Source organism: Gadus macrocephalus, chromosome 21, assembly GCF_031168955.1.
Source record: "Gadus macrocephalus chromosome 21, ASM3116895v1".
In the NCBI taxonomy this organism is placed as follows: Eukaryota; Metazoa; Chordata; class Actinopteri; order Gadiformes; family Gadidae; genus Gadus; species Gadus macrocephalus.
This window is the reverse complement of record NC_082402.1, coordinates 2,992,905-3,016,123: the sequence shown is the minus strand read 5'-3', so window position 1 is coordinate 3,016,123 and position 23,219 is coordinate 2,992,905. Positions and strand designations below refer to the sequence as shown.

General features: G+C 52.9%; 1 protein-coding gene across 1 annotated transcript in view; it reads left to right on the top strand.

The window, feature by feature from the left end:
• The window catches only part of mthfd1l (methylenetetrahydrofolate dehydrogenase (NADP+ dependent) 1 like), a 47,316-nt gene that overhangs the window by 7,795 nt on the left and 16,302 nt on the right, over window positions 1–23,219 (top strand). The window contains 10 exon segments of the mRNA XM_060041993.1: window positions 681–854; window positions 3,457–3,593; window positions 3,915–3,961; window positions 5,366–5,473; window positions 6,246–6,320; window positions 7,413–7,515; window positions 8,868–8,944; window positions 10,899–11,039; window positions 12,705–12,773; window positions 19,308–19,419. Of these exon segments, the coding sequence (XP_059897976.1) occupies window positions 681–854; window positions 3,457–3,593; window positions 3,915–3,961; window positions 5,366–5,473; window positions 6,246–6,320; window positions 7,413–7,515; window positions 8,868–8,944; window positions 10,899–11,039; window positions 12,705–12,773; window positions 19,308–19,419 (1,043 nt within the window).

Sequence of the window (23,219 nt, the reverse complement as noted above, 5' to 3'; positions counted from 1 at the left end):
CTGACTCAGCTGTTTCTGTCCCCTGGTCCTGCAGTGATACAGACCTTACCCTGACTCAGCTGTTTCTGTCCCCTGGTCCTGCAGTGATACAGACCTTACCCTGACTCAGCTGTTTCTGTCCCCTGGTCCTGCAGTGATACAGACCTTACCCTGACTCGGCTGTTTCTGTCCCCTGGTCCTGCAGTGATACAGACCTGACCCTGACTCGGCTGTTTCTGTCCCCTGGTCCTGCAGTGATACAGACCTGACCCTGACTCGGCTGTTTCTGTCCCCTGGTCCTGCAGTGATACAGACCTGACCCTGACTCGGCTGTTTCTGTCCCCTGGTCCTGCAGTGATACAGACCTGACCCTGACTCGGCTGTTTCTGTCCCCTGGTCCTGCAGTGATACAGACCTTACCCTGACTCGGCTGTTTCTGTCCCCTGGTCCTGCAGTGATACAGACCTTACCCTGACTCGGCTGTTTCTGTCCCCTGGTCCTGCAGTGATACAGACCTTACCCTGACTCGGCTGTTTCTGTCCCCTGGTCCTGCAGTGATACAGACCTTACCCCGACTCATCTGTTCCCCCTGCCCTGACTCCCTCACCTGACCCTGACGCATCTGTTCCCCCTGCCCTGACTCCCTCACCTGACCCTGACTCCGCTGTTCTGTGCGTCCCCCTCTCCCCCTGGTCCTCCAGTGACATCCAGATCTCGCGGGCCCAGACCCCCAAGTCGGTGCAGCAGCTGGCCCAGGAGATCGGCCTGCTGCCCGGCGAGCTGGAGCCCTACGGCCGCAACAAGGCCAAGGTGCGTCTCTCCCTGCTGCAACGCCTGCAGGCCCAGCCCGACGGGAACCTGGTGCTGGTGGCCGGGTGAGTCCCGCAGCCGCCCAGCCAATCGGATCGTCCTTTTGATTCATAGAGAGCCATTGGTCAAAAAAGCTAAGCCACATTACGCATGCACATATAAATGCATACCAACATATACACATGCACGCATACATGCATTTATGCACGCATACATACATACATACATACATTTATGCACGCATACATACATTTATGCACGCATGCATACATGCATTCATACATACATGCATGCACGCATGCATACATGCATTCATACATACATGCATGCATGCATACATGTATACATTCATACATGCATACATACATTAGGGTTTCGAGAAGGCAAATGGTTTTTTGGTCTTACATTCATTTCACAGTCTTTGTTTCATGGTCGAAAGTAAAACCCAACCATGGTGTAAAATCGAATAAATATCGAAATACACATGAATTATAGGTCAAGTATTGCATTATATTGTTTAAAGGCATGTATCTCTGAACAATAAGCCTCAACTCAGCCTCAGTGTGTCTGGGTAGCACTGGTATATCGGCTTTCACAATTTATTCTAATTGAAAAACGTTTTATATCTGTTTCCAATGAATAGGTTAAACCCCAACTTTCCATGCCAAATAACACACACACACACACACACACACACACACACACACACACACACACACACACACACACACACACACACACACACACACACACACACACACACACACACACACACACACACACACACACACACACACACACACACACACACACACACACACACACACACACACACACACACACACACAGAGAGAGAGAGAAAATTCTTCCTTCGTCGGGTCAATCTATTCCGTTCCCATGCGGCGTCTGGCTGTTGTGGGGAGAATTGATTACCCGCAGTGCTTTGCGAATGACGTCAGCATTTGTCATGTTTCAACACTCGGCCACAGCTGTACGACAACGGGGCCTGTTTCCTGCCCGGGAGATAGCCGCGATCCTCAAGGCTATAACACGGAGAGTGTGTTTGTAGTGACGTTGCGCCTGTCGGCAAAGCACAGGGAATCAGATGTTTTTCCAGGCGTGTGTGGTAGCGACGTCAACACCGTGCGTCTGAACGTGATGACGAAAAAGACAAGAGACTGAACGATTTGCTGTACTATTATTGTTCGAAAACCACAGCTCCCCAAGTGCAATGTTTAAGTAAGTCACAGAGTATTAAAATGGTGGTCGTAGGACCAGAGAAGCTGAACCTCATGGACGTTCTCATCGTTGTACGGCGAGAGAAACCGCGGTACACAGACTTGGGAGTAAGTGTGTGTCTCTCATAGCTCGATAAATCCAGTAGAAGTGGAGATGAATGCTTTTTCCAGGACATAACTTAAGGGTGTGTGTGTGTGTTTGAGGGAGTGTGTTTGAGGGATTGTGTATGTTTGAGGGAGTTTTTTTTTTTTTTTTTTTTCTGGGGTGGGGGAGGGGGGGGGGGGGGCGTACAGCTGCCTTTGACCTCCAAACCACACCGGGGGAGGCGAGGGTCGTCATGGGAACGGCTCACACCCCTATTCACACGCTGACCTACGTACAGAGCTGGGCTGTTTTGGAAACAGGGGGTTCAACACAGTATCCCCCCCCCCCCCCCCTCACCCACACATACCCCTCGACCTCCCCCCCCGTCCAGCATTCCTGTGCACACGCTCTGTGATCTGATGGCGATGTTGCCTTTCACTCCCCTCCCCCCCCCCCCACCCCCTACGAACACACACACTGACACGCACATACACACACTGATGCGGACCAACTGACACAAACACACACACATACACACAGTTGTGTGTTCGTTGCAGAGACGTCCGGGTTCCCAGGGAACCCCCCCACCCCCACTCTACTCTTGAGCAGCAAGAGGGTGGAGGGGGGGGGGGGGCATTTCTAGCCAGCAGTAGGCATGCCTTTGAGTGTCGCTGCCAAGGAAACGTCCAGTCAGTCCAAAAGAGGGAGAGTGAGGGGGCGAGAGAGAGGGAGAGAGGGGGAGAGAGGGAGAGAGGGGGAGAGGGGGAGAGAGGGAGAGAGGTGAAATGGGGGCAGGGGGGGGGGGGGTTCTGGAGATAAATGGAGCAGAGACCCTTCAAAGCATTCTTTCTCCTCCTCCGTCGCTTTCCCTTTCTTCTTTGCACCCCCTGCCCCCCCACTCCCCACTCCAGCTCCCCCTCTCCTCAGTCCTGTCCCCCTCTCGGAGACACCTCCAGACCCCCTCACCGGCCCCCGGCGGTCTACGCTGGGGGGCCCCTGCTGTATCGATGACTCCCGGGGGGGGGGTTTAATGCTCCACCCCGCTGTGCTCCTGACCCCGGGGCTGAGTGGGGTTCAGCCTGCAGAGTCACATGCCGGCCGTTACGCCGCCGCATGCACACAAACCAACACGCACACAAACCAACACGCACACAAAAACAACCTCCGCTAACCAGCTTAGACTGGACCCCGTGAGCCCAATCTGCTCCGGGCGTGCCGCGTCCGAGCGGATGAGTTTCCACTGAGATGTTGACCTAACCTCTTCCTCGTGTGTGTGTGTGTGTGTGTGTGTGTGTGTGTGTGTGTGTGTGTGTGTGTGTGTGTGTGTGTGTGTGGGGGGGGCAGCATCACCCCGACTCCGCTGGGCGAGGGGAAGAGCACGGTCACCATCGGCCTGGTCCAGGCCCTCTCGGCCCACCTCAAGCTCAACTCCTTCGCCTGCCTCCGACAGCCCTCCCAGGGGCCCACCTTCGGGGTCAAAGGTCAGCGACCCCTGCTTTGGTTTTTTTAAAACTATGCCCAGGTTCTATTTTTCATTGTGGTTGGGGGTCATGAATCGGCAGTGCGGTCTGGTTTGGGAGAAATTCAACAAATATGACAGGGACTTCTTTAATAAATGGCCTACTGCAGCTTTAATTCACACAACTGTAATATATATTGCCATGCTAAAATTTTAAGCATTCGTTTTTTTTAAGTTTATTAGCATCTGTGGAGGGGTGTCCCTCACAGATGATCTCCTCCTCCTCCTCCTCCCTGTCCTCCTCTTGTGGTCTCACCGCTACACTCTCTTCTTCTGTTCCTAGGAGGTGCTGCCGGGGGCGGCTATGCCCAGGTCATCCCCATGGAGGAGGTGAGCGACCCACAGCCCACCACCACCACCACACACAGTCGAACACGCACACCTACACGCACGCACGCACGCTCGCACTCGCGCCCGCACTCGCTCACGCTCACGCTCACACGCTCACACACTCACACTCACACTCACACTCACACACACAATCAAGCCCACACTCGCACTCAAGCGGGCATGCTAACTGTGGCACAGCAGAACGGCGCCCGCGACCAAAGACGCCGCCCCGCGGAGAACAGGGGGCCCGCGGCCTCCTGGCCAATGAGACGCTGGCTTTTCATGTACCAAACCCCCCCCCCCCTCCCCTCCCCTCCCCTAATTTCCCCCCAATCCCCTCCACGGGCCCTAACGAGGTTAAAAAGGCCTTTTTATTATCCAAGGGTTATGAGTTATGCGTCATAATATTTTCACAAACATGTGGGTCACTCATTTCGGGCCGAGGGGCTTTTATTGTTGCAAGCCGTTGTTGTTGGAGGGGCCGGGCGCGACGGGTGTAGTTTTGGGACTGCCCCCTGCGGGTGGGGCTCTCGTCTCCCTCTTCTTTGTGCCCCCGTCGCTGCCGCCGGCGGGGCAGCGGGGCAGCGACGCTACGCCTTCGCTCTCCCCCCCCTGGCTAATGGATGATAAGTGCATGCGGTCCTTTTTCATCCGTTAATGTTGACGGACGTGGAGGCCTGTCGGGGCGTTCACCGTGATTAATGTTTAGGCCGTGAGCACGAAGGTGAAACCGAAGACACGGGAGTTTAGACTGCAGTTTAGAACGTAAGCATGGAGTTTAGACCGTGAACATGCAGTTTAGACTGCGGCTTAGACCGTTCACATGCAGTTTGATCTGTAAACATGCAGTTTACACGGTAACCATGCAGTGTAGTCCGTGAAGATGAAGAGTAGACCGCAAGTGTACAGTTTAGACCGTACACGTGCAGTTTAGACCGTACACGTGCAGTTTAGACCGTACACGTGCAGTTTAGACCGTACACGTGCAGTTTAGACCGTACACGTGCAGTTTAGTCCGTACACGTGCAGTTTAGACCGTACACGTGCAGTTTAGACCTTACACGTGCAGTTTAGACCTTACACGTGCAGTTTAGACCGTACACGTGCAGTTTAGACCGTACACGTGCAGTTTAGACTGGAAACGTGCAGTTTAGACCGTAAGGATGCAGTTTAGACCGTAAACATGCGGTTAAGACCGTAAGCGTGCAGAAGACGGCTAGCAAGCTAAAACGCTAAAGGATAACACGTGTGATTATCCTCCAGGCCACCGTACTCCTGTACTCTGATGTACTGCAATAGCCCCGTGTGTGTGTGAGTTACTGCAGGAGTACGGAACGTTAGCTTAAGACCGTAGCATCGCTAACACAACCCCCTCGGCTTCGTCTCGCCTCCTTCCTCCCGTAGTTCAACCTCCACCTGACCGGGGACATCCACGCCATCACCGCCGCCAACAACCTGGTGGCCGCCGCCATCGACGCCCGTATGCTGCACGAGGCCACGCAATCGGACAAGGTACGTGGCCAGCGATGATGATGTCACTGCCACTGTGTTTGGCAGCGTGACGTCATGCAATTTTTTTAATTGTGGACGTTAATGTGGTGGTCATAAATCACCAGATTTTGGGCTTGGAAAGTGGCGTCTGTTAAGCATCGCCTGTCATTGGTTCTACAGCGTTACCAATAGCTTTGTTAGGTTGGGCGGAACGGGGCCAGAGAGTCTCTTAACGGCCTTACCACGCAAAATAAGTTAATCCAATTTGGCTCCTCGATTGATGTGGATGCTGGACGGCAATATTGGACCCCTCTGTCGCACCACTAACCAATCAAGTGTATAAATAAACACGCACAGGAACCGGGAGGCAAATCAAATCAAATGCTGATAAACAGACTTGAGAAGGTCAGGCTGTAATGTGGAAACAAGTAGCCGTATTACAATGGGGCTGTTCCCCGTACGGTCGTACCTATTGTTCTGCGAGTAGACATTAATAGTGCAGTGGGCAGAGTGCTGCTGCTTATAAAGGCTCACGGTAGATTAGGGCATGTCTAATGATAAAGTAGGAGTAGGAGTACCAGTAGCAGCAGTAGTATTAGCATTACTAGTACTAGCAGAAGTACTAGTAGCAGCACTAGCAGTTAAAGTACTCAGTTAAAGTACTTGCATCAGCCGAAGTAGCAGTCATAGTACTAGCAGTCGCAGCACCAGCCGTAGATGCAGTAGTAGTATTAATATTAGCTCTAGAAATAGCAGTAGTAGCAATAATGCTCATCGTGTGTTTATTCCTCAGGCCCTGTACAACAGGCTGGTCCCCTCCGTGAATGGCGTCCGGAAATTCTCCCCCATCCAGATCTCCAGGCTACGGGTACGTAAACATGGCCACGCCCACTCCGATAACACCACCACCATCACCAACACTGTGCTCTCTGCACCACCGCCCTCCTCCTCAAGTGATCACCATACACCGCCAGTCTCTGTGTGATGAGCGCCACTGATTGTATTTGTAGTTAATTCAAAAACCCGCCACTGGGGGGCCTCAGTGAGCCTGGCCCCCGTTGTCCACCTGTGACCTAGCGTTTGAACATGTGTTCCCCATCCATCCTCCCCTTTCTTTGATGGTATTTTGTGGGCCCTGGCTCAAGGGACAGCCCAGTGCGGCAGTTGTTACCGACCGCTGACAGGCGTCATAACAAAACTAAACAGTCGTCTCTGGAAAGGAAAGTGTAAGTGCGTGATTTGTAGTTTGCTTGTTTTCCCTTTTGTGAAAACACCCACACGGACGAAACGGCGTAGCCAACCCGGAGCGGGTTGGCGTCGAGGAGTTCAGGGCCGTAGGCCGGGAGACCCTGGCCCGGGGCGGCCCCCCGGGTCCGGGCGGCCTGCGGGCGGGCGGGGGCGGGGGTGATTGGTGCTGATTGGTGACCAGCTGGTCTGGGTTCTCGGGGGGTGTTGACTCCGTGTCGGCGGACCGCCGCAGTGCGGAGAGTACCTTGACGGAACGGGGAGGAATGCAGAGAGGAACGCTGTAATTTAGCTCGGTCTCACTCACCAGAAAAATGTTTTTGGGGGGGGACATCTTTTTTATTAAATCTGTCGAAATACCCTCAATTATTTGGAAAGGATGCAGAACACAAAGTTGCAAAATATTAAAGGAAACGTGTGTGTGTGTGTGTGTGTGTGTGTGTGTGTGTGTGTGTGTGTGTGTGTGTGTGTGTGTGTGTGTGTGTGTGTGTGTGTGTGTGTGTGTGTGTGTGTGTGTGTGTGTGTGTGTGTGTGTGTGTGTGGAACAGAGAAGAGGGTGGCGACTGGGTGATGAAGAGAAACTAAATAATGAAATGGCAGCGATAATGGGTACTTGGATGAGAAGCTGGTTCCAATAGTAACTTATACAACATAAACATTCTCTCTCTCCCCTCCCTCTCTCTCCCCTCCCTCTCTCCCCATCCCTCCCCTCCAGCGCCTGGGCCTCAGTACAACAGAACCAGCCTCTCTGACGGCGGAGGAGGTCCGCTCCTTCGTGCGGCTGGACCTGGACCCCTCCAAGCTCACCTGGCAGAGAGGTAGGCCTGGAGCCCACTGCAATGCATTATGGGTTGATGCTATGCAACCTGGCCTTTTAATGGGGAAAACGCCTCCGGTTTGTTTGGGTTGAAATAGAGGCTGTGGTGGGCGGGGTTAGATGGGAGAGGGTGGGGTTGGAGGAAGGTGGGCGGGGTTAGATGGAGGTGGGTGTGGCTAGATGCATAGGTTGCGGTTTGTTGAAGGTGGGTGTGGTTTGTTGAAGGTGGGTGTGGTTAGATGGAGGCGGGTGGGGTTAGATGGAGGTGGGTGGGGTTAGATGCAGATGTGGGGTTGGATGGGGTGGGTGGGGTTAGTTGGAGGCAGGTGGGGCTAGATGGAGGCGGCAGGGGTTAGAGAGAGGTGGGGGTGGTGGGGTTGGGTGTTATGGCTCGGGGGTTGGGTGGATCATGTGGTGAGAGCTGTGTTGTTTTAAGGGTGTCAGTGGGAGCAGCCAGACATGCTGCTCCAGTGAATGATGAGGTATTTACACTCTGAGGGCCCCAAGGGTCCCCGTTTAGCAGAGGAGCCCCACAGATTAAAAACAGATTTACCGTGTGTGTGTGTGTGTGTGTGTGTGTGTGTGTGTGTGTGTGTGTGTGTGTGTGTGTGTGTGTGTGTGTGTGTGTGTGTGTGTGTGTGTGTGTGTGTGTGTGTGTGTGTGTGTGTGTGCCCGCCCATTATCAGTGGGTTAGGGCGAGTGTGTGTGCGCACGTGTGTGCGTCCTTCCTCCTCTACACACACACGCATCTTAATTGGTGCGTGTGCCCCTGTGTGTATGTGCTATTGTGTGTGTGTGTGTGTGCGCGTCCTCCCTCCTCTACACACACTTATCATTAGTGGGTCCGGGCAAGGCTCTGGTCCCACTAATGATAGTGTGAAGCGCTGCTGAACCCAGAACCACCAGCCCAGAACCCGGTTGGACGGCCGCGGTTCACTGGGGTCCCTGCAGAGCCCGATGGAACCTCTCTGTGGAGGAGAGACACACACACACACACACACACACACACACACACACACACACACACACACACACACACACACACACACACACACACACACACACACACACACACACACACGGTGGAGGAGGCAGGGCACAAGTAGCACGTTCCCCTGCGAGCTGGCCTCCAGCGTGTCAACACCCTACAACGCATGACATGTTTACATCACAACGCACCTCGCCTGGAGGACTTCATGTAACATACATGACGGGGACCCTTATAGAAACAACACCCTGCACGGGATCGTGTGTGTGTGTGTGTGTGTACTTGTTGACAATGAGTTACCAGATCTTGTGTGTGTGCCTGCCTGTGGTGTGTGTTGACGCCTCTTCTGTGTTGTTGTGTTGCAGTGGTTGACACCAACGACCGCTTCTTGAGGAAGATCACGGTGGGCCAGGCCAGCACGGAGAAAGGCCACAGCAGAGAGGTATGTTGTTGTTGTTGTGGTCGTTCCATTTCTCCCTCAAAGTCTCGCCCAGTTCAAACTTCTGCAGTCGAGATCTCCGTAGTCTTGGGTATGTCTCGTGGTCCTCCTCCCTTCCATTGGTTCTCTCTAAGTTTGTAAGATATAGATTTGTGTGTCTCAACATAAAGCGTCAGACAGGTCAGCAACTTCTGATTAGTATTTGACGAGGCGTTGTGGAGCCATGATGCTGGCTAATCCAAAACCAGGTCAAAAGATGTCTTTTAATGCTCCCTCAGTGTTAAATGTGGACCCCAGTTCAGGAACCGGTGTTTTTCACCAAAGGCCTCTCTCCTGACTGCATGTTGAACATGTTGGAAGTTTCCCACAGTTGATCTGGATGTTAAAGAACCAGAGTTCTTTTGTGGATTGATCGCGAGAGAGTCGTTTGCATTCAGGGCCTGTAGCGGACACTTTTAACCACAGCGACTCACAACGATTCCTACACACATTCACACACCGACGGCGGAGTCAACCATGCAAGGCGACGGGCATCTCGTCGGGAGCAGTTACTCTTGAGTTTCACTCCGACAGAAGGTCCTTGACTCCTGAGACCGGACACCTTTTTAGTTGCCTGCAGAACTCAAACAGACCTTCTAAACTGTTGGCTAAACAACGGTTTTATGGGGGTAACATTAAACGCTTGAGTTATTTGGCAAACAATGCGGGAGACAGTGAGGGAGTTTTTGACTCTCTCCCCATCACGTGCTGTTAATCTTTCACTCACACAACCACCCCCCCCCCCCCATTCTTATCTCCAACATCTGAAATTCAAGCTCTCTCGCCCATTTGCCCAGCCTTTAGTAATAAGGATGGCTGAACGAAATCCCGCAAATAAACACTTTGCCTCTTTGGGAAGTGAGGGGGGCCTAAGTGAAAGCAAATGTTTAAAGAGGGGGGAGAAGAAAAAACAACAACCCTTTGGGATCTCACACACACACACACACACACACACACACACACACACACACACACACACACACACACACACACACACACACACACACACACACACACACACACACACACACACACACACACACACACACACACACACAGACTCTGAGAGAAAGACTGCTAGGTCAGCATGTGCTTGCGTTTATGTGCGTCCCTGGAGTGGTATTCCTCTGGCTGGGTCCCAGCAGCAGATACAGTACGGCCCCTCGGTCCTCACCGCCCTGATGGGGGGGGGGGGGGGGGGGGGGGGGACCGGCTGCATGTCGTGGCTGCATGTCGTGGCTCGTCTTATGTTTCCACTTGACTCTTTTAATTTTGGTTTTATCTTGTGGCGTTTCATGGTTTCAACATGAGTAAGGAGACTTCTCGTACACGCACATCTATCGTGTGTGTGTGTGTGTGTGTGTGTGTGTGTGTGTGTGTGTGTGTGGTGCGTTGAGGAATGTGATGTTTGTGAAGAACGGCCTTCTGGGAAACGGAACCTGACTTGGATTTCGGCCAATCAACTTCCGCCCCGGTGTTTCGGCTTGGCTATCACACTATTATGTATGCGTATGCGTGTGTGCATGTTAGGAGGGGGGTTTCTGATTTATACTCCTATATGGCCCTTTTCTCAATTGTCCCATGAATCAAGTTCCACTTTATTGAACCACGACGTGATGAAGCAATGCTTAGCTACTGCGTTAAATGAACTAGGCGTTATATAGTGAAAGTCTTTAGATGGCCAACGTGAACTGTACTATTTGGTTTTATATGGCAGGTAAGACATTGAATCATAAATTACACGTTTGTGGGCTGGGTTTATAACGTGTTGCACACCGATGGCTCAACGTACAACAGGTGTAACGTGAACTCGGGCCAGATGAGGCGGCTTCGACCAGCAATCATCCCCACTCACACGTAGCGTTTTCTAACCGTGTGCGTGTGTCCGTGTGTCCGTGTGTCCCTCCGCCTCCTCCAGACGGGCTTCGACATCGCGGTGGCCAGTGAGATCATGGCCATCCTGGCCCTGGCCGACGGCCTGGGGGACATGAGGGTCCGCCTGGCCCGCATGGTGGTGGGAACCAGTCGCTCGGGGCAGCCAATCACAGCGGAGGACCTGGTATGTGTGTTTGTGTATGTGTCTGTGTCTGTCTTTCATTCATGGAGATGCGCCGCCCCCGACCTCAAAGAATGTCAGGGCCCGCCTCCTTCAGCCCCCAGGGTTAGGGGTTTCAGGAGCCCTTTTTGAGCCCTGGTTTGACCTTTGACCCCATGGGGAGGCAGGAGGGATCCCCCCCCGTACCGGCCCACCACTTGGTACAGTCCGCAGTGTTAATATGTCCACATATAGGCATAGAAACCTCCATCATGAGATCTGGAGAGGTTGAGGGACGGCAGGCCGTCCTCTGAATCTGCGTCCGGTGTAACCTCTGAAAAACATCACGTGCGCTCCAGTGGTGTTTTTTATTTTGTTAAACTGAACTGTCGGTTGTTTTCTGTGCTCCTGCTAAACATGGTCGCCCGGTAACTGATCATTTCCCAACCTTGGGTGTTTTTTTTCTCTCGGAGTGGACACACGCACACGCACGCACACACACACGCACACACGCACACACGCACGCACGCACGCGCACACACACACACACACGCACGCGCGCACCTTTTCCCTCCGGTCTCCGGTGACCGCACCGTCCATGTCCGCCACAATTACCCCTCTCGCTCGGAGGTCCGACATTCCCCAAATCATTCCAGCTCGTGACCCTACGCTGCCGCACATACCTGACTAAATACCTGGGAAAACCCCCAGAAACCAGTGCGCCACCCCTCCTGTTCTTAGAGCAGACGCCCTGACTTCTCTCCTCCTCCTCAGCTAACTTCAGGTTGGGGGTCCAGTCGAATGTGTTTCTCTTCCTACCCCCCCCCCCCCCCCCAATAATGCCCCCGCGGCCCCTCTGACCCCGACAGCTCCGGCGGTCCCCCTGACGACGCTGGCCTGTGTTCCTTCAGAACCGGGTCTCGGTTGCCCTCGCACCGTGACGCTAGCCTTCCTGATTAGCCACCGCCGGGAACAAACACGACCGCCGTCACCGGGCGACCCTGTTCCCTGGGACCGCGATCGCTCCTGAATGTTTTTTTTTTTTTGTGTGCTTGAAATGTGGTGCCCCCCCCCGGGGCAGGAAATATGAACTCTAGCAATTGTTAGGGGAGAATGACATACTCCATGTTAGGGCTGCACAATATATCGAATTTTTATCGCGATGACGATATTGGCGTCCCACGATGACACGTAGTGTTTTCGTGATATTTACGCGATATTTTTTTTTAAATAATGCATCCGCAAAAAAAAGAAACGAGCCCCGCCCATGCAGTATACGCTCTACCTCTGCTGCAAAGCAAACCAAGCGCTCCCTGTACACCTGTCTGCGACTGCGTGAGTCCATCCTGCACACAGCGGCGCAAAGCCTGAAAAGGGGGGGGGGGGGGGCACAGTGTATGGCTCCTACCACTAGGGGGTGGTAGAAATTCGAAAGATTTTTTTTCAGTGAATAATCGTGGTAAATAATCGTGATATCAATATTGATCAAAATAATCGTGATAATCATTTTGGCAATAATCGTGCAGCCCTACTCCATGTACTTATCAAGGAAACGTTGGCCTTTCATTAAACGGTTTAAAACACGGATGTTAAGTGGGATCATTGTTTTAGAGTTCCCGATGTATTGGTACAGCCCTCTCTCTGCTCTAACTTGTGCCTAATATTCCGGTCTGTGTGTCCGTCTTCCAGGGCGTGAGTGGGGCCCTTGCTGTGCTGATGAAGGACGCCATTAAGCCCACCCTGATGCAGACCCTAGAGGTGAGAACCGCCCTGTCACAACCATCTCAGGACTGACACGCATACACACGCATACACACGTACTCGCACTCAATCTCACACACACACTTCTGGTGCACCAAAACGGGTGTGGTCGAATTCCACAAAGTGACGCCTGCTGGTGGCTTCACACGCTTGTGTGTGTGTGTGTGTGTGTGTGTGTGTGTGTGTGTGTGTGTGTGTGTGTGTGTGGAAGATAACAATTACATTGTGGGCATTTAGCAGACGCTTTTATTCAAAGCGACTAGCATAAGTGCATTTGTCAGAAGAAAGCGAAACGACAATATATCGCTGTCGATGCAGTAAGGATGTTTCTTGGAACCAAGTGCAAAGCACTAACAATCGCTAGGTTAACCCATTCCCCGTACACGACAGAGAGGGCTAGTATAAGTTGATCATGCATTAACTAGACCACATTGTGTTGTGGAGCAGGAGCATGGCTGCACAATGCCAGTTCCTTGCGTGTTCTTCCGAGCAGTGAGCCGTGATTGGCCGGCTCGGTATCTCCTCCGCGCTCTTCATCCCCAGGTCCTGGCAGCGTTCCATCGTTTTGTCAGACGTCATTCAGGTTTTTCTTCGATCTTTGTGGTGGCGAAGAAGAAGAAAAGGGATTTGTTTTCCAGGAACAGTATCAGGAAGCGGGCTGAATGCTCGTTTTACGAGGGGCCCCCGGCCGTAAGCTAAGACCCTCACGTACCAAGACCCCCGCCTCACGGCTTTCCCACCAAGACTGAGCGCTGGAGCTAAACCCTAAACCCAGGTCACGGCCGGGGTCACGGGGAAGAGGTGCCGACCGACGCGGGGTCGGGAATGTCTCTCCCACAACACGACGCTCCGGGCGGGGTTAACCCAGCGCAGGACACCCCCCCCCCCCCCTCCCTCCTCCCGTTAACGTGGAACAGTGCAATGGGGGGGGGGGGTTGGAACGGCGAGGCGAGGGGAGGGGAGGGGAGGCGAGGGGAGGGGGAGACGATCCTGAAGGGACAAATGTCCGCTGCGGAACAATGCGAGCGGCGCGGACGTTTCAGCAGCAGGATGATTGATGGACGGACGGACGGACGGACGGACGGACGGACGGACGGACGGTCGGAGCGCCTCTGGGGTGGGGGCGCGGTGGGGCCGCATGCTGGGGGCAGGTGTGTCTGTCAGGCGAGGTACAGCCCTGACATCCCATCTGGCCCGGCTTAAGGGATCGCTTTGGGCGGGGGTGGGGGTGGGGGCTCATACCTCTCCCCTCCGCCCTCCACCCCCCCCCCCCCCCCCCTACCCAAACCCCCACCCCCCCAAACCACACCTCTTGCACAACATCTGGCTCTCGTTCCTTCGTGCCTGCGAGACCTTTTCTTTAAGGTTGGACACACACCCTCTCTCACACACACACACGCGCGCGCGCGCACACACACTCATGCATGTCACCTGGGCTCACTCAAGGTCATTTGAGATGCTCCACCAGGTCCCTCGGAGAAGACGCCCGTCCCTGAGGGGGTGGAGGGATTTACTGGAGGGGGGAGGAGGAGGCGAGAGAGAGAGAGGGGGAGGGGGAGGTGAGGGAGAGGGAGAGGGAGAGAGGCAAGAGAGGGGGAGAAGGAGAGGATTTGTGACGATTGAATCCACCGTTACAGAGTGGCCCTCCGTTAAAGAGGAGAAGACCACCCTACATCCCCTTCCAGGAGAGTTTGGATAATCCCGAATATCTCCTCTCTTAATGGACCTTATATATGGTTAATGGTCCACATTTATCTAGCGCTTTTCTAACCAGTGGCCACGCAAAGCGCTCTGCAATGTCGCCTAACGTTCACCCATTCATACTCGCATTCACACAACAACGGCGGTGGTACCCACGCCAGGCGACAGCCAGCTCGTCGGGAGCCGTTAGGGTCAAGCGTCTCGCTAAGGGCCACCTCGACGGTCGAGGGGTGGAGGGACACACCGACCCCTCGGAGGAGCTCGGGATCGAACCCGCAACCTCAGGTTACCACCAGCCATCCTGCGCCACCTCCTGTGCCACATGCCGCCTCTCTTCCTCTTCCTCGATTCAGCTCCTCGTCTTCAGAGGTCTAGAGGTCCCCGTGCCAAACGCAGAGGGCATCCTGTTCGTCGGGAGAGCCGCTGGGGCTGATGGGTCAGCACAGCAGCAGCGCCGGGCTCTGATTGGCTGTCGGTCCAGGGGGCAGATATTGACGTACTTTCGAGGGTTTTGGGGGAGGGAGGAAGCGGCGTGGTTCCTGTGTGGTTTTCCTGTGATTCTGGCCGGGGGTCTCGTATCTGGACGGGCCAGGCCCTGGGAGTCCATGAGAAAGTGTGTGTGTGTGTGTGTGTGTGTGTGTGTGTGTGTGTGTGTGTGTGTGTGTGTGTGTGTGTGTGTGTGTGTGTGTGTGTGTGTGTGTGTGTGTGTGTGTGTGTGTGTGTGTGTGTGTGTGTGTGTGTGTGTGTGTGTGTGTGTGCATACACACATTTCCTCTATATGTTGTGGGTCTTGCTCCTCGTCCCACAACCTGTTGCTCTCTCGCGGCACACATCGGGGTCCTGAGGCCCGTTTACAGATCTCTACTGTGACAGGTGTAAACAATGGGGCCTGTGCATCAGAGTGCATCATGGGATTTTCGGTTAGCGGTACTCCGCCATATTGAGAGGACTCAACATCCGCACTAATGTAAAATCCTAAACCAACGTTAATCTTTCTGTAGCCTGAGCTCATGAGGAATGCTGTGGCAGGTTCAAGCAAATCGTCCCCCCATAATGATAAATCATTTAATTTACATTTAGGGCATTTAGCAGACACTTTTATCCAAAGCTATTTACAATAAGTAAATTTGTCAGAAGAAAGAGAAACAACAATATAGCTCTGTCGGTACAATAAGGATGTTCATAGAACCAAGTGCCCTACACGTACAATTGCTAGGTTAACCCATTCCATGTACACAATAAAGATTGCTAGGATAAGATGCTACACACAATGCTAAGTACTATTATTAATTGCCAGGACGTACAACATACAATAAGTGTGTACATTAAGTGCCAGGACGTACAACATACAATAAAAGCGTACATTAAGTGCCAGGACGTACAACGTGCATGTAAGTGCATGAGAGGGGTGTTTTTGTTCCCTATGATCACTCAACAATAACCAAAAAGCAATCACTACCAACACTTTACCTCACCTTCCAATGCTCGTGTGCTTCCAAAATGGCGGCGGCCATGCAGTGTAGCGTGATGAGATACCTGTAGGGGGAGCCCTCCAGGCCATGGGACCATTTCATCGCCTCATTACAGCTTCTCGGTGGTGCCCTGCGAGCTCTGACCCTCACACATCCTGCCGGGGTGGGGGGGGGGTCTGTGGCTTTGGCCATGGCAGGGCCACTATGGACTAGTTCCTTTGGTTCAGAAAAAGGACCCGGGTTCGTTTCCCAGTCTCGCATGGGTGAGCTGTTGATGGGCCCAGGATTATTTTGGTTGGGTCTCCCATGTGATTGTTTGTGTTCTATGGCAGCAGCTTTCTAGGGACCCAATGGTACTTTCCAGGGACAAGATTTGATTGTTTTTATGTGTTTTAGACCCTGTTATGAAACCTTGTCGATCCCAGATTTCCTTGTGTAAGCCGGCAGGATTACTATATCCATGTTGTGATTAAAAAGGGAAAAAATCCCCTTTGATATACTTGGCAGTAGGGACTTGAACCTGAAGTCTTCTTCCGTCGCTTAGAAAGATGGAACACAGTTTTCGCACGATCACAGACACACACACACACCCACAAACCAGTGGGCAGTCCAAAAGATGTGTATGTTTATATACATGCCGTCGGGGTTTAGGAGCTGTCTAATGACAAGCCAGTGAAGACAGCGTTGTTGTTTCCGCAGATGTAAACCCTGACTGTTGAGTGACGCTCACACAGTAAATAGTGCCGATTGTAGTCCCATGCATTCCAGGGCTGTGACATGTGGCCCTGCGGCTTCAACTAAAACACAGAGCAGGTTTACCATACCTGCAAGCTATTGGTGTTTTATTTGAACAACAAAGATTGAACCAATATTCAATCTTAATACATGTAGATATTGTTGCTTTTCCACTTTGCGCTAATCTCTAGATCTGCCCCCCCCCCCCCCTCTCCAGAGTCCCAATGACTGAAACAACAGCGTATCGTGTTTCATGTTCGATAAACAAACACTTGCCTTGATTTCTCGCTGTGTAAACCCTACTCGGAGTTCATGTGAGTGCTCAATCAAGAACAGATGTTTGGTATCTCTTCAATCTAATACACTGTAGCCCAGAGAGAGAGAGAGAGAGACGCATTTCCTGGCACTTTCCAGCACTTTCTCTCTGCGGCGTCCTGATGCACCGAACCCCCGCCCATCTGGGACTGATGTGGTCATGGACAAACACGAGCGAAGACGCTAACTCAGTGCGGAGTCTGCTGCAGTTATTTGTGCCATATTTTGGTGCAATTGCTCGGCATTCTGGGTAGGAAGAGCAGTTTGAATCTTAACCCACAGTAAGACTTGCTATAGACCGGTGATTCTCATCTGGTCTCGTCCTAGGACTCACATGTGTCATAACGTTTTTAATTATGACCCAAACATTATTGATTACCAATTTTGCCTGTCGACATTGCCTTCATTTATCATTAAAAACATGGGGTGAAAAAATTGCTGCGCAAATTGGGGCTAAACTCAATGAAACGGTAAGCCTTCGAAACGTGAATTAACGGTGAGAAGTAAGTTGACTCATGAGCTTCTCTGTAAAGATTAAGGTTTGGCCTCTGCGCTGTGACCGCCCTACAGTATATCCACACTGAGGGAAGAGCGGCCATGCTGAAACCGATCTCTCTCTCTCTCTCTCTCTCCTGCGCCGGGTGAGTGAGCGGCGAGAGAGAGAGAAGGATGATCAGGAAACGGACAGGATGAAACGACCTCCACCTTCCTGTCGTACCTTATCCCATGGGCCCCCCCCTCCTCATCTCCTCTTCCCCAACAAAACAAAACAACCTCTCCCCTCTCGTTGACTCCACGTCCTCCGGATGACGCTGGGGAAAGAGTGAAAAGGACACGCATCTGAAGTCACGACGTGCGTGACATCGGCCCACTTTCCGTTGGGACAGAGGAACGGTGTCAAAGATGTTTCTCACAATGTGACAACCTCAGGCTGTGCCAAAGTCTGCCCTAGTTCACTTTTTTTCCCCCGTTACTTTTTTCCGCTCCATTCGTCGGTTGCCACATCCTGATTCACCCTGGTGACGTTAAACCTGACTTCCATTCTTCACCCTGCGGTTTACAACCCTCAAGACCCCGGTTGGTTTACGTCAAGGCATTACAAAGCCCTGGTTTTATGATTCAAATGGGTGTGTTTTGACCTACTGTTTCTGTACTGCCCGGCTGGATTACTACGCTAGAAATCAAAGTCCCCATTACTTGATGGAACACTTTACTGCCTCTCCTTTTGCTGGGGTTCAGCTCGTATCAAAGCCAGTTTCCCCCTCCTCGGTTTGTCCGTCTTGGCCCGCTTGGCTTCGTATCAAACCCAGGGGAGGCGCATGCTACTTGGTGGTTTGGGAATGGTTCAGTCTTCAAGTGCCCACCACCTGCTGCATTATGCAGGCCGGATCCTCAGGCCAGCTAATGAGTTTAGCTCAGGCCTTTCATGCCCTGTTGCACAAAGGGTTTCTGACGCATGAAGTAATGATTATAGAAAACAAATAACTACCGAATAAACGTAACATCCTAATGAGTATGAGTTAAAAAAAATGTTGAACATAAAGTTAAGAAGGATGAGATCCGAGCAGTCTGGACAGTAGTGAAGGTTTTAGAAAACGTCAACAAATGTTATCAAAGCCCCTGTCACATTCGAGCATCCAATAGGAAAAAAAAACTCTGGAAAATCATGTCTGCCGGAAGGAGCCTACATCTTGTATTTTATATATTTTAAGTGTTGAATAACTTTCTACTATCTTGTCAAATATGTCACAGAAATATTCTGCAACACTTGGTCAGAGCTGTTTTCAAAAAAAATAAATAGATTTTGGCCTTTTAACTTGCCCTATTCAATAGGATCAGGTTGCGATTGTACGTTTTTTTTTTTTTATGTATTTCAACCGATCTTGTTAGATGGTAACATGATCTTATTAAAACAAGTGAATCTTGGCAGTCCTTGCAGGAACCCATTTTGGAGAACTTTATCCCCCAGTAAAAACATTTGGAGGATTAAGGCCTAAGCAAATCACTGCCATTTAGGAAGCCTCATCATGTTGACCATATTTTGCGGCCAAGTACTACACCTTTAACCCGAACCCAGTGTTCATCCAAACAAGTTGTAGTCCACGGGGCTCTACCACTTGAATATTGAGCCTGAGGGCTTTGCAAGGAAGGGAGGCTGAGAAACACAGGAATGTTCGCTTTGTGTCTAAAGGACCCCTTGGCTGTTCATTCTTTGCCCACTTATGTGTGTGTGTGTGTGTGTGTGTGTGTGTGTGTGTGTGTGTGTGTGGTTGATGCGTTTGTGTGTCTTTTCATATCATTGTTGCAGGGTACACCAGTATTTGTCCACGCCGGGCCCTTCGCCAACATCGCCCATGGCAACTCGTCGGTGCTGGCAGACAAGCTGGCTCTCAAGCTGGTGGGACGCGACGGCTTTGTGGGTGAGTTCGTGAAGAATGTCAATTAAAGAATAGAAACGAATGTACATACTGACACAGGCCCCTGGCAAGATGGGGCCAGGGTCTCAGTCTGGGCGTCTTGACACACACAATGGACCCCGAGATATCAAACTCAGTCACACACCATAATGGACCTGTGTCTCCTGCCGTAAACTCTGGTGCACCTCATTTCGCTACTGAAAACCTGTGGTGGTCGCCTGCTTCTGGCCGTGGTTGTAAAACCCTCCGGTCCCTGGTTGGGGTTCTAGAGCTAGGCCCTAACTGAGTGACTGTGCTTCTTGAACTTTTCTGCTATCGATGTGGTTCTAGAACTCTTCTCTACCTGGGTGCAGTGCTAGAGCTCTCCTCTAATTAGAGGCTGTTCTAGAACTCCTCGAATTGGAGGTGGTTCTAGAGCTGTCCTCTGATTGGAGGTTGTTCTAGAACTGTTCTCTAATTGGAGGTGGTTCTAGAGCTCTCCTCTAATTGGAGGTGGTTCTAGAGCTCTCCTCTAATTGGATTAGGTTCTAGAGCTCTCCTCTAATTGGATTAGGTTCTAGAGCTCTCCTCTAATTGGATTAGGTTCTAGAGCTCTCCTCTAATTGGATTAGGTTCTAGAGCTCTCCTCTAATTGGATTAGGTTCTAGAGCTCTCCTCTAATTGGATTAGGTTCTAGAGCTCTCCTCTAATTGGATTAGGTTCTAGAGCTCTCCTCTAATTGGATTAGGTTCTAGAGCTCTCCTCTAATTCGAGGTCGTTCTAGAGCTCTCCTCTAATTGGCGGTGGTGCTCTACCTCTGTCCCTGGCTGTGGCTGTCGATTGGCTCCCGTCTCCAGCTGCCCAGGCCTTCCACCTGGCCGGGCAGGAACTTCCTCGAAAGTGCCTGCAAGATTACACACACACACAGAGGGGAGGAGGAGGACGCAGGGAGGAAGGAAGCAGATGAATAACTCCTTAAGAGCTCCAGGAATGCCTCAGAGTAAGGCTAATCCCCTCAATGCGAAGGCCCGCCCGCCCGCCCCCTCCCAGCGGTATCGCTCCATCTCTCCCCCCCCCCCCCCCCCCCCCTCCTCTCTTCATTCACGTCGACCGCCCAGGAATGCGCGGTATGTGTGTGTGTGTTTGGAAGAGTTCTGGTTTGAAGAAGTGGTCTTTTGGTTAGGGCGTCTCGTGTGTGTGTGTGTGTGTACTCCCTGGGGCGTGGCATCTCGTCTCGGTCGTGCCATGTGTTGGACAGAGTGCGGGGAGTGATGCGTTTCATGTCGGGGTGTTTTTGTATACGGGGACAGAAAAACAGGGAGAACGGTCGACGCCGCGGTCGAGCGTGGCTTCGCTTCCCCCTGTCACTGCGGGGGCTCCGGGGAGGGGCGACGGCCCAGCGTTGGGTTTCACAACACGGGGGGGGATAAACACTCGGCTGAGGGGTGGGGGGAGGGGGGAGGGGGGGGTATGTGCAGTGTTGGTCACCTGCCTCTGAGGTATGCAGAGAACCGGCCCTGCCTCCTCTTCCACCTTTGAGGAACCATGCTGCACGGTTCCTCCCCACCCCCCTCTCCCCTCCGTCTCTCTGTCCCTTCCCTCCCCTCTCTCTCTGTTCCTCCCTCCGTCCCTCACCCTATCCCTCCACTGCATCGCATCCCTCCCCTCCCTTCATCCCTCCCCTGCCTCCATCCCCTCTCTCCCTCCCCTTCCCTCCCTTCATCCCTCCCCTGCCTCCATCCCCTCTCTCCCTCCCCTCAGTCCCTACATCCCCCCTCTCCTCCCTCCATCTCTCCCCTCTCTCCCTCCCCTCAGTCCCTTCATCCCCCCTCTCCTCCCTCCATCTCTCCCCTCTCTCCCTCCCCTCAGTCCCTTCATCCCTTCCCTCCCTCCCTCCCGCTCCTTGGTAGAGTAATGGCCGCCGGGGCCCGGCTCACCACGACTCTTTGTAATGTTGATCATTCACAGAATCCAAACGATGACCCAGCGCAACGATATTTCATGTTTTCCCTCCGCCTGCGCTGCCGTCTTGTCCAAACACCCGCGTCCCTGCTCGACTGAGCCTGTTTACCGCTAAGTCAACGTACCAGGGGCTTGAGTCAATACTCCTTTCCTCGGTCAATGTTGCGGTACGGTCGCGCCACCCGCCGTCGTTACAGTGTTCGCGTTTGTGTGGCGTTCCCAAACCGCTCGCGGCCACAGAGGACCCTGAACTCTCAGTGAACCCGGACTACACACACACACACAGAGAGAGAGAGAGAGAGAGAGAGAGAGGGGTGTGTGTGTGTGTGTGTGTGTGTGTGTGTGTGTGTGTGTGTGTGTGTGTGTGTGTGTGTGTGTGTGTGTGTGTGTGTGTGTGTGTGTGTGTGCGTGTGCCACCTCCCCTCCCACTATTAGTGCAGGGTGTGTGTGTGATTCCAGAGCTGGAATCCAGCTCTCCAGATTCTACAAATGTTTGAGGAGTAGGGGGGAGAGAGAGAGAGAGAGAGAGAGGGGCCGGGGCCCGGCCAGGTTACCCATTAGGGAATGTGTACTGCGTGCCAGATGTGTGAGATTCCTGCATCCCTCACAGGCCGGGCCCGCGATAAGCCCACCTCCCCCATCTCCGCCCCTCGCGATAAACAGTCCAGAGCGCTGCGCTTCCCACAGGGCCGTCACCCGAGACGCATATACCGCAGCGGGGCTGAAGACGCCCCGATCCCCCGGCGAGGTGCGGAGCCACCTTTGGCTTTGAGGGAGCGTCCCCACGCAAACGACCCCTGGGAACCGGAACTGGGGGGAGCGTGGTCTTTTAAAGGGGTGCTGTTGCATCCGAGCCGTTTTGGAAGTCGGCCTTATTTTTTATTTTTTACTGTGTTTCAGTGATGTCAGTGGGCGTGTCCACCAAGTGGGCGTGTCCACCTAGGGGATCGATGGATAGATGAGCAACGTTTTGCTGCGATCCACCGGGTAGGCTGGTGGACCTATTGGATCTATGCAGCGTACGTCTAGGTGGACACGCCCGCTTGTGATGTCACTAAAACACAGGGAAAAAGGTTGAGGTTTTCAAACGGCGCTCGTCGGCAAATCCCACGCACCCCTTTAAAAGACGACGCTCCCCCGCTTCCTCCCACACACCCCCAATGGGTCGTCTTTGTGGAGGTCGTGCCAGGGAAAGGGTTGGGTGTGTGTGTGTGTGTGAGGCGAGGGCAGCGTGCACACGGCCTGGGTTCCACCCTGCTGTGTTATTGTTTGGGCTGGCGGTGGCGCTGACACCAGGACTCTGGCCGATAGTTACCTCTCGACCCCCCCCCCCCCCCCCCCCAACCCCACCTTCCCACCCATCCACGACAGTACCCCCCCCCCCCCCCCCTTGGCTGTCCTCCCGACCCAATGGTCCGGACGATTGAAGCCACACACGCACCCCCAAGATAAACACGTAAGCACGTACGCGTGCAAATGCACAGGGAAACACACACACACACAAACACAAACTCGAGCACACACTAACACAGACATACGCACACACACACACACAATGGGGAAACAAGTGGTTCCCATTAGCACCCGAAGGGCTTTAAGATTCCTCTTTGTTTCATTCGGGAGGGTCGGGCTCATTAAATCAAACACTTCCTGACGTAGTACCCTCTCATCACATAGTGACTACGTCGGTTCTCTCAAACACACGCGGTCGGACTCCATCTTAGCCTTCCACGCATCCAATAAGCGCTCTAATAAAGACTGAGACACATTTCACCGGCCAGGCGTCAGTGTCTGTACGGGGAACGGTGGGAGAGACGCGGCAGAGAGCCTAACAAGATCCTCTCATAGCCCTCTGCGGCCAA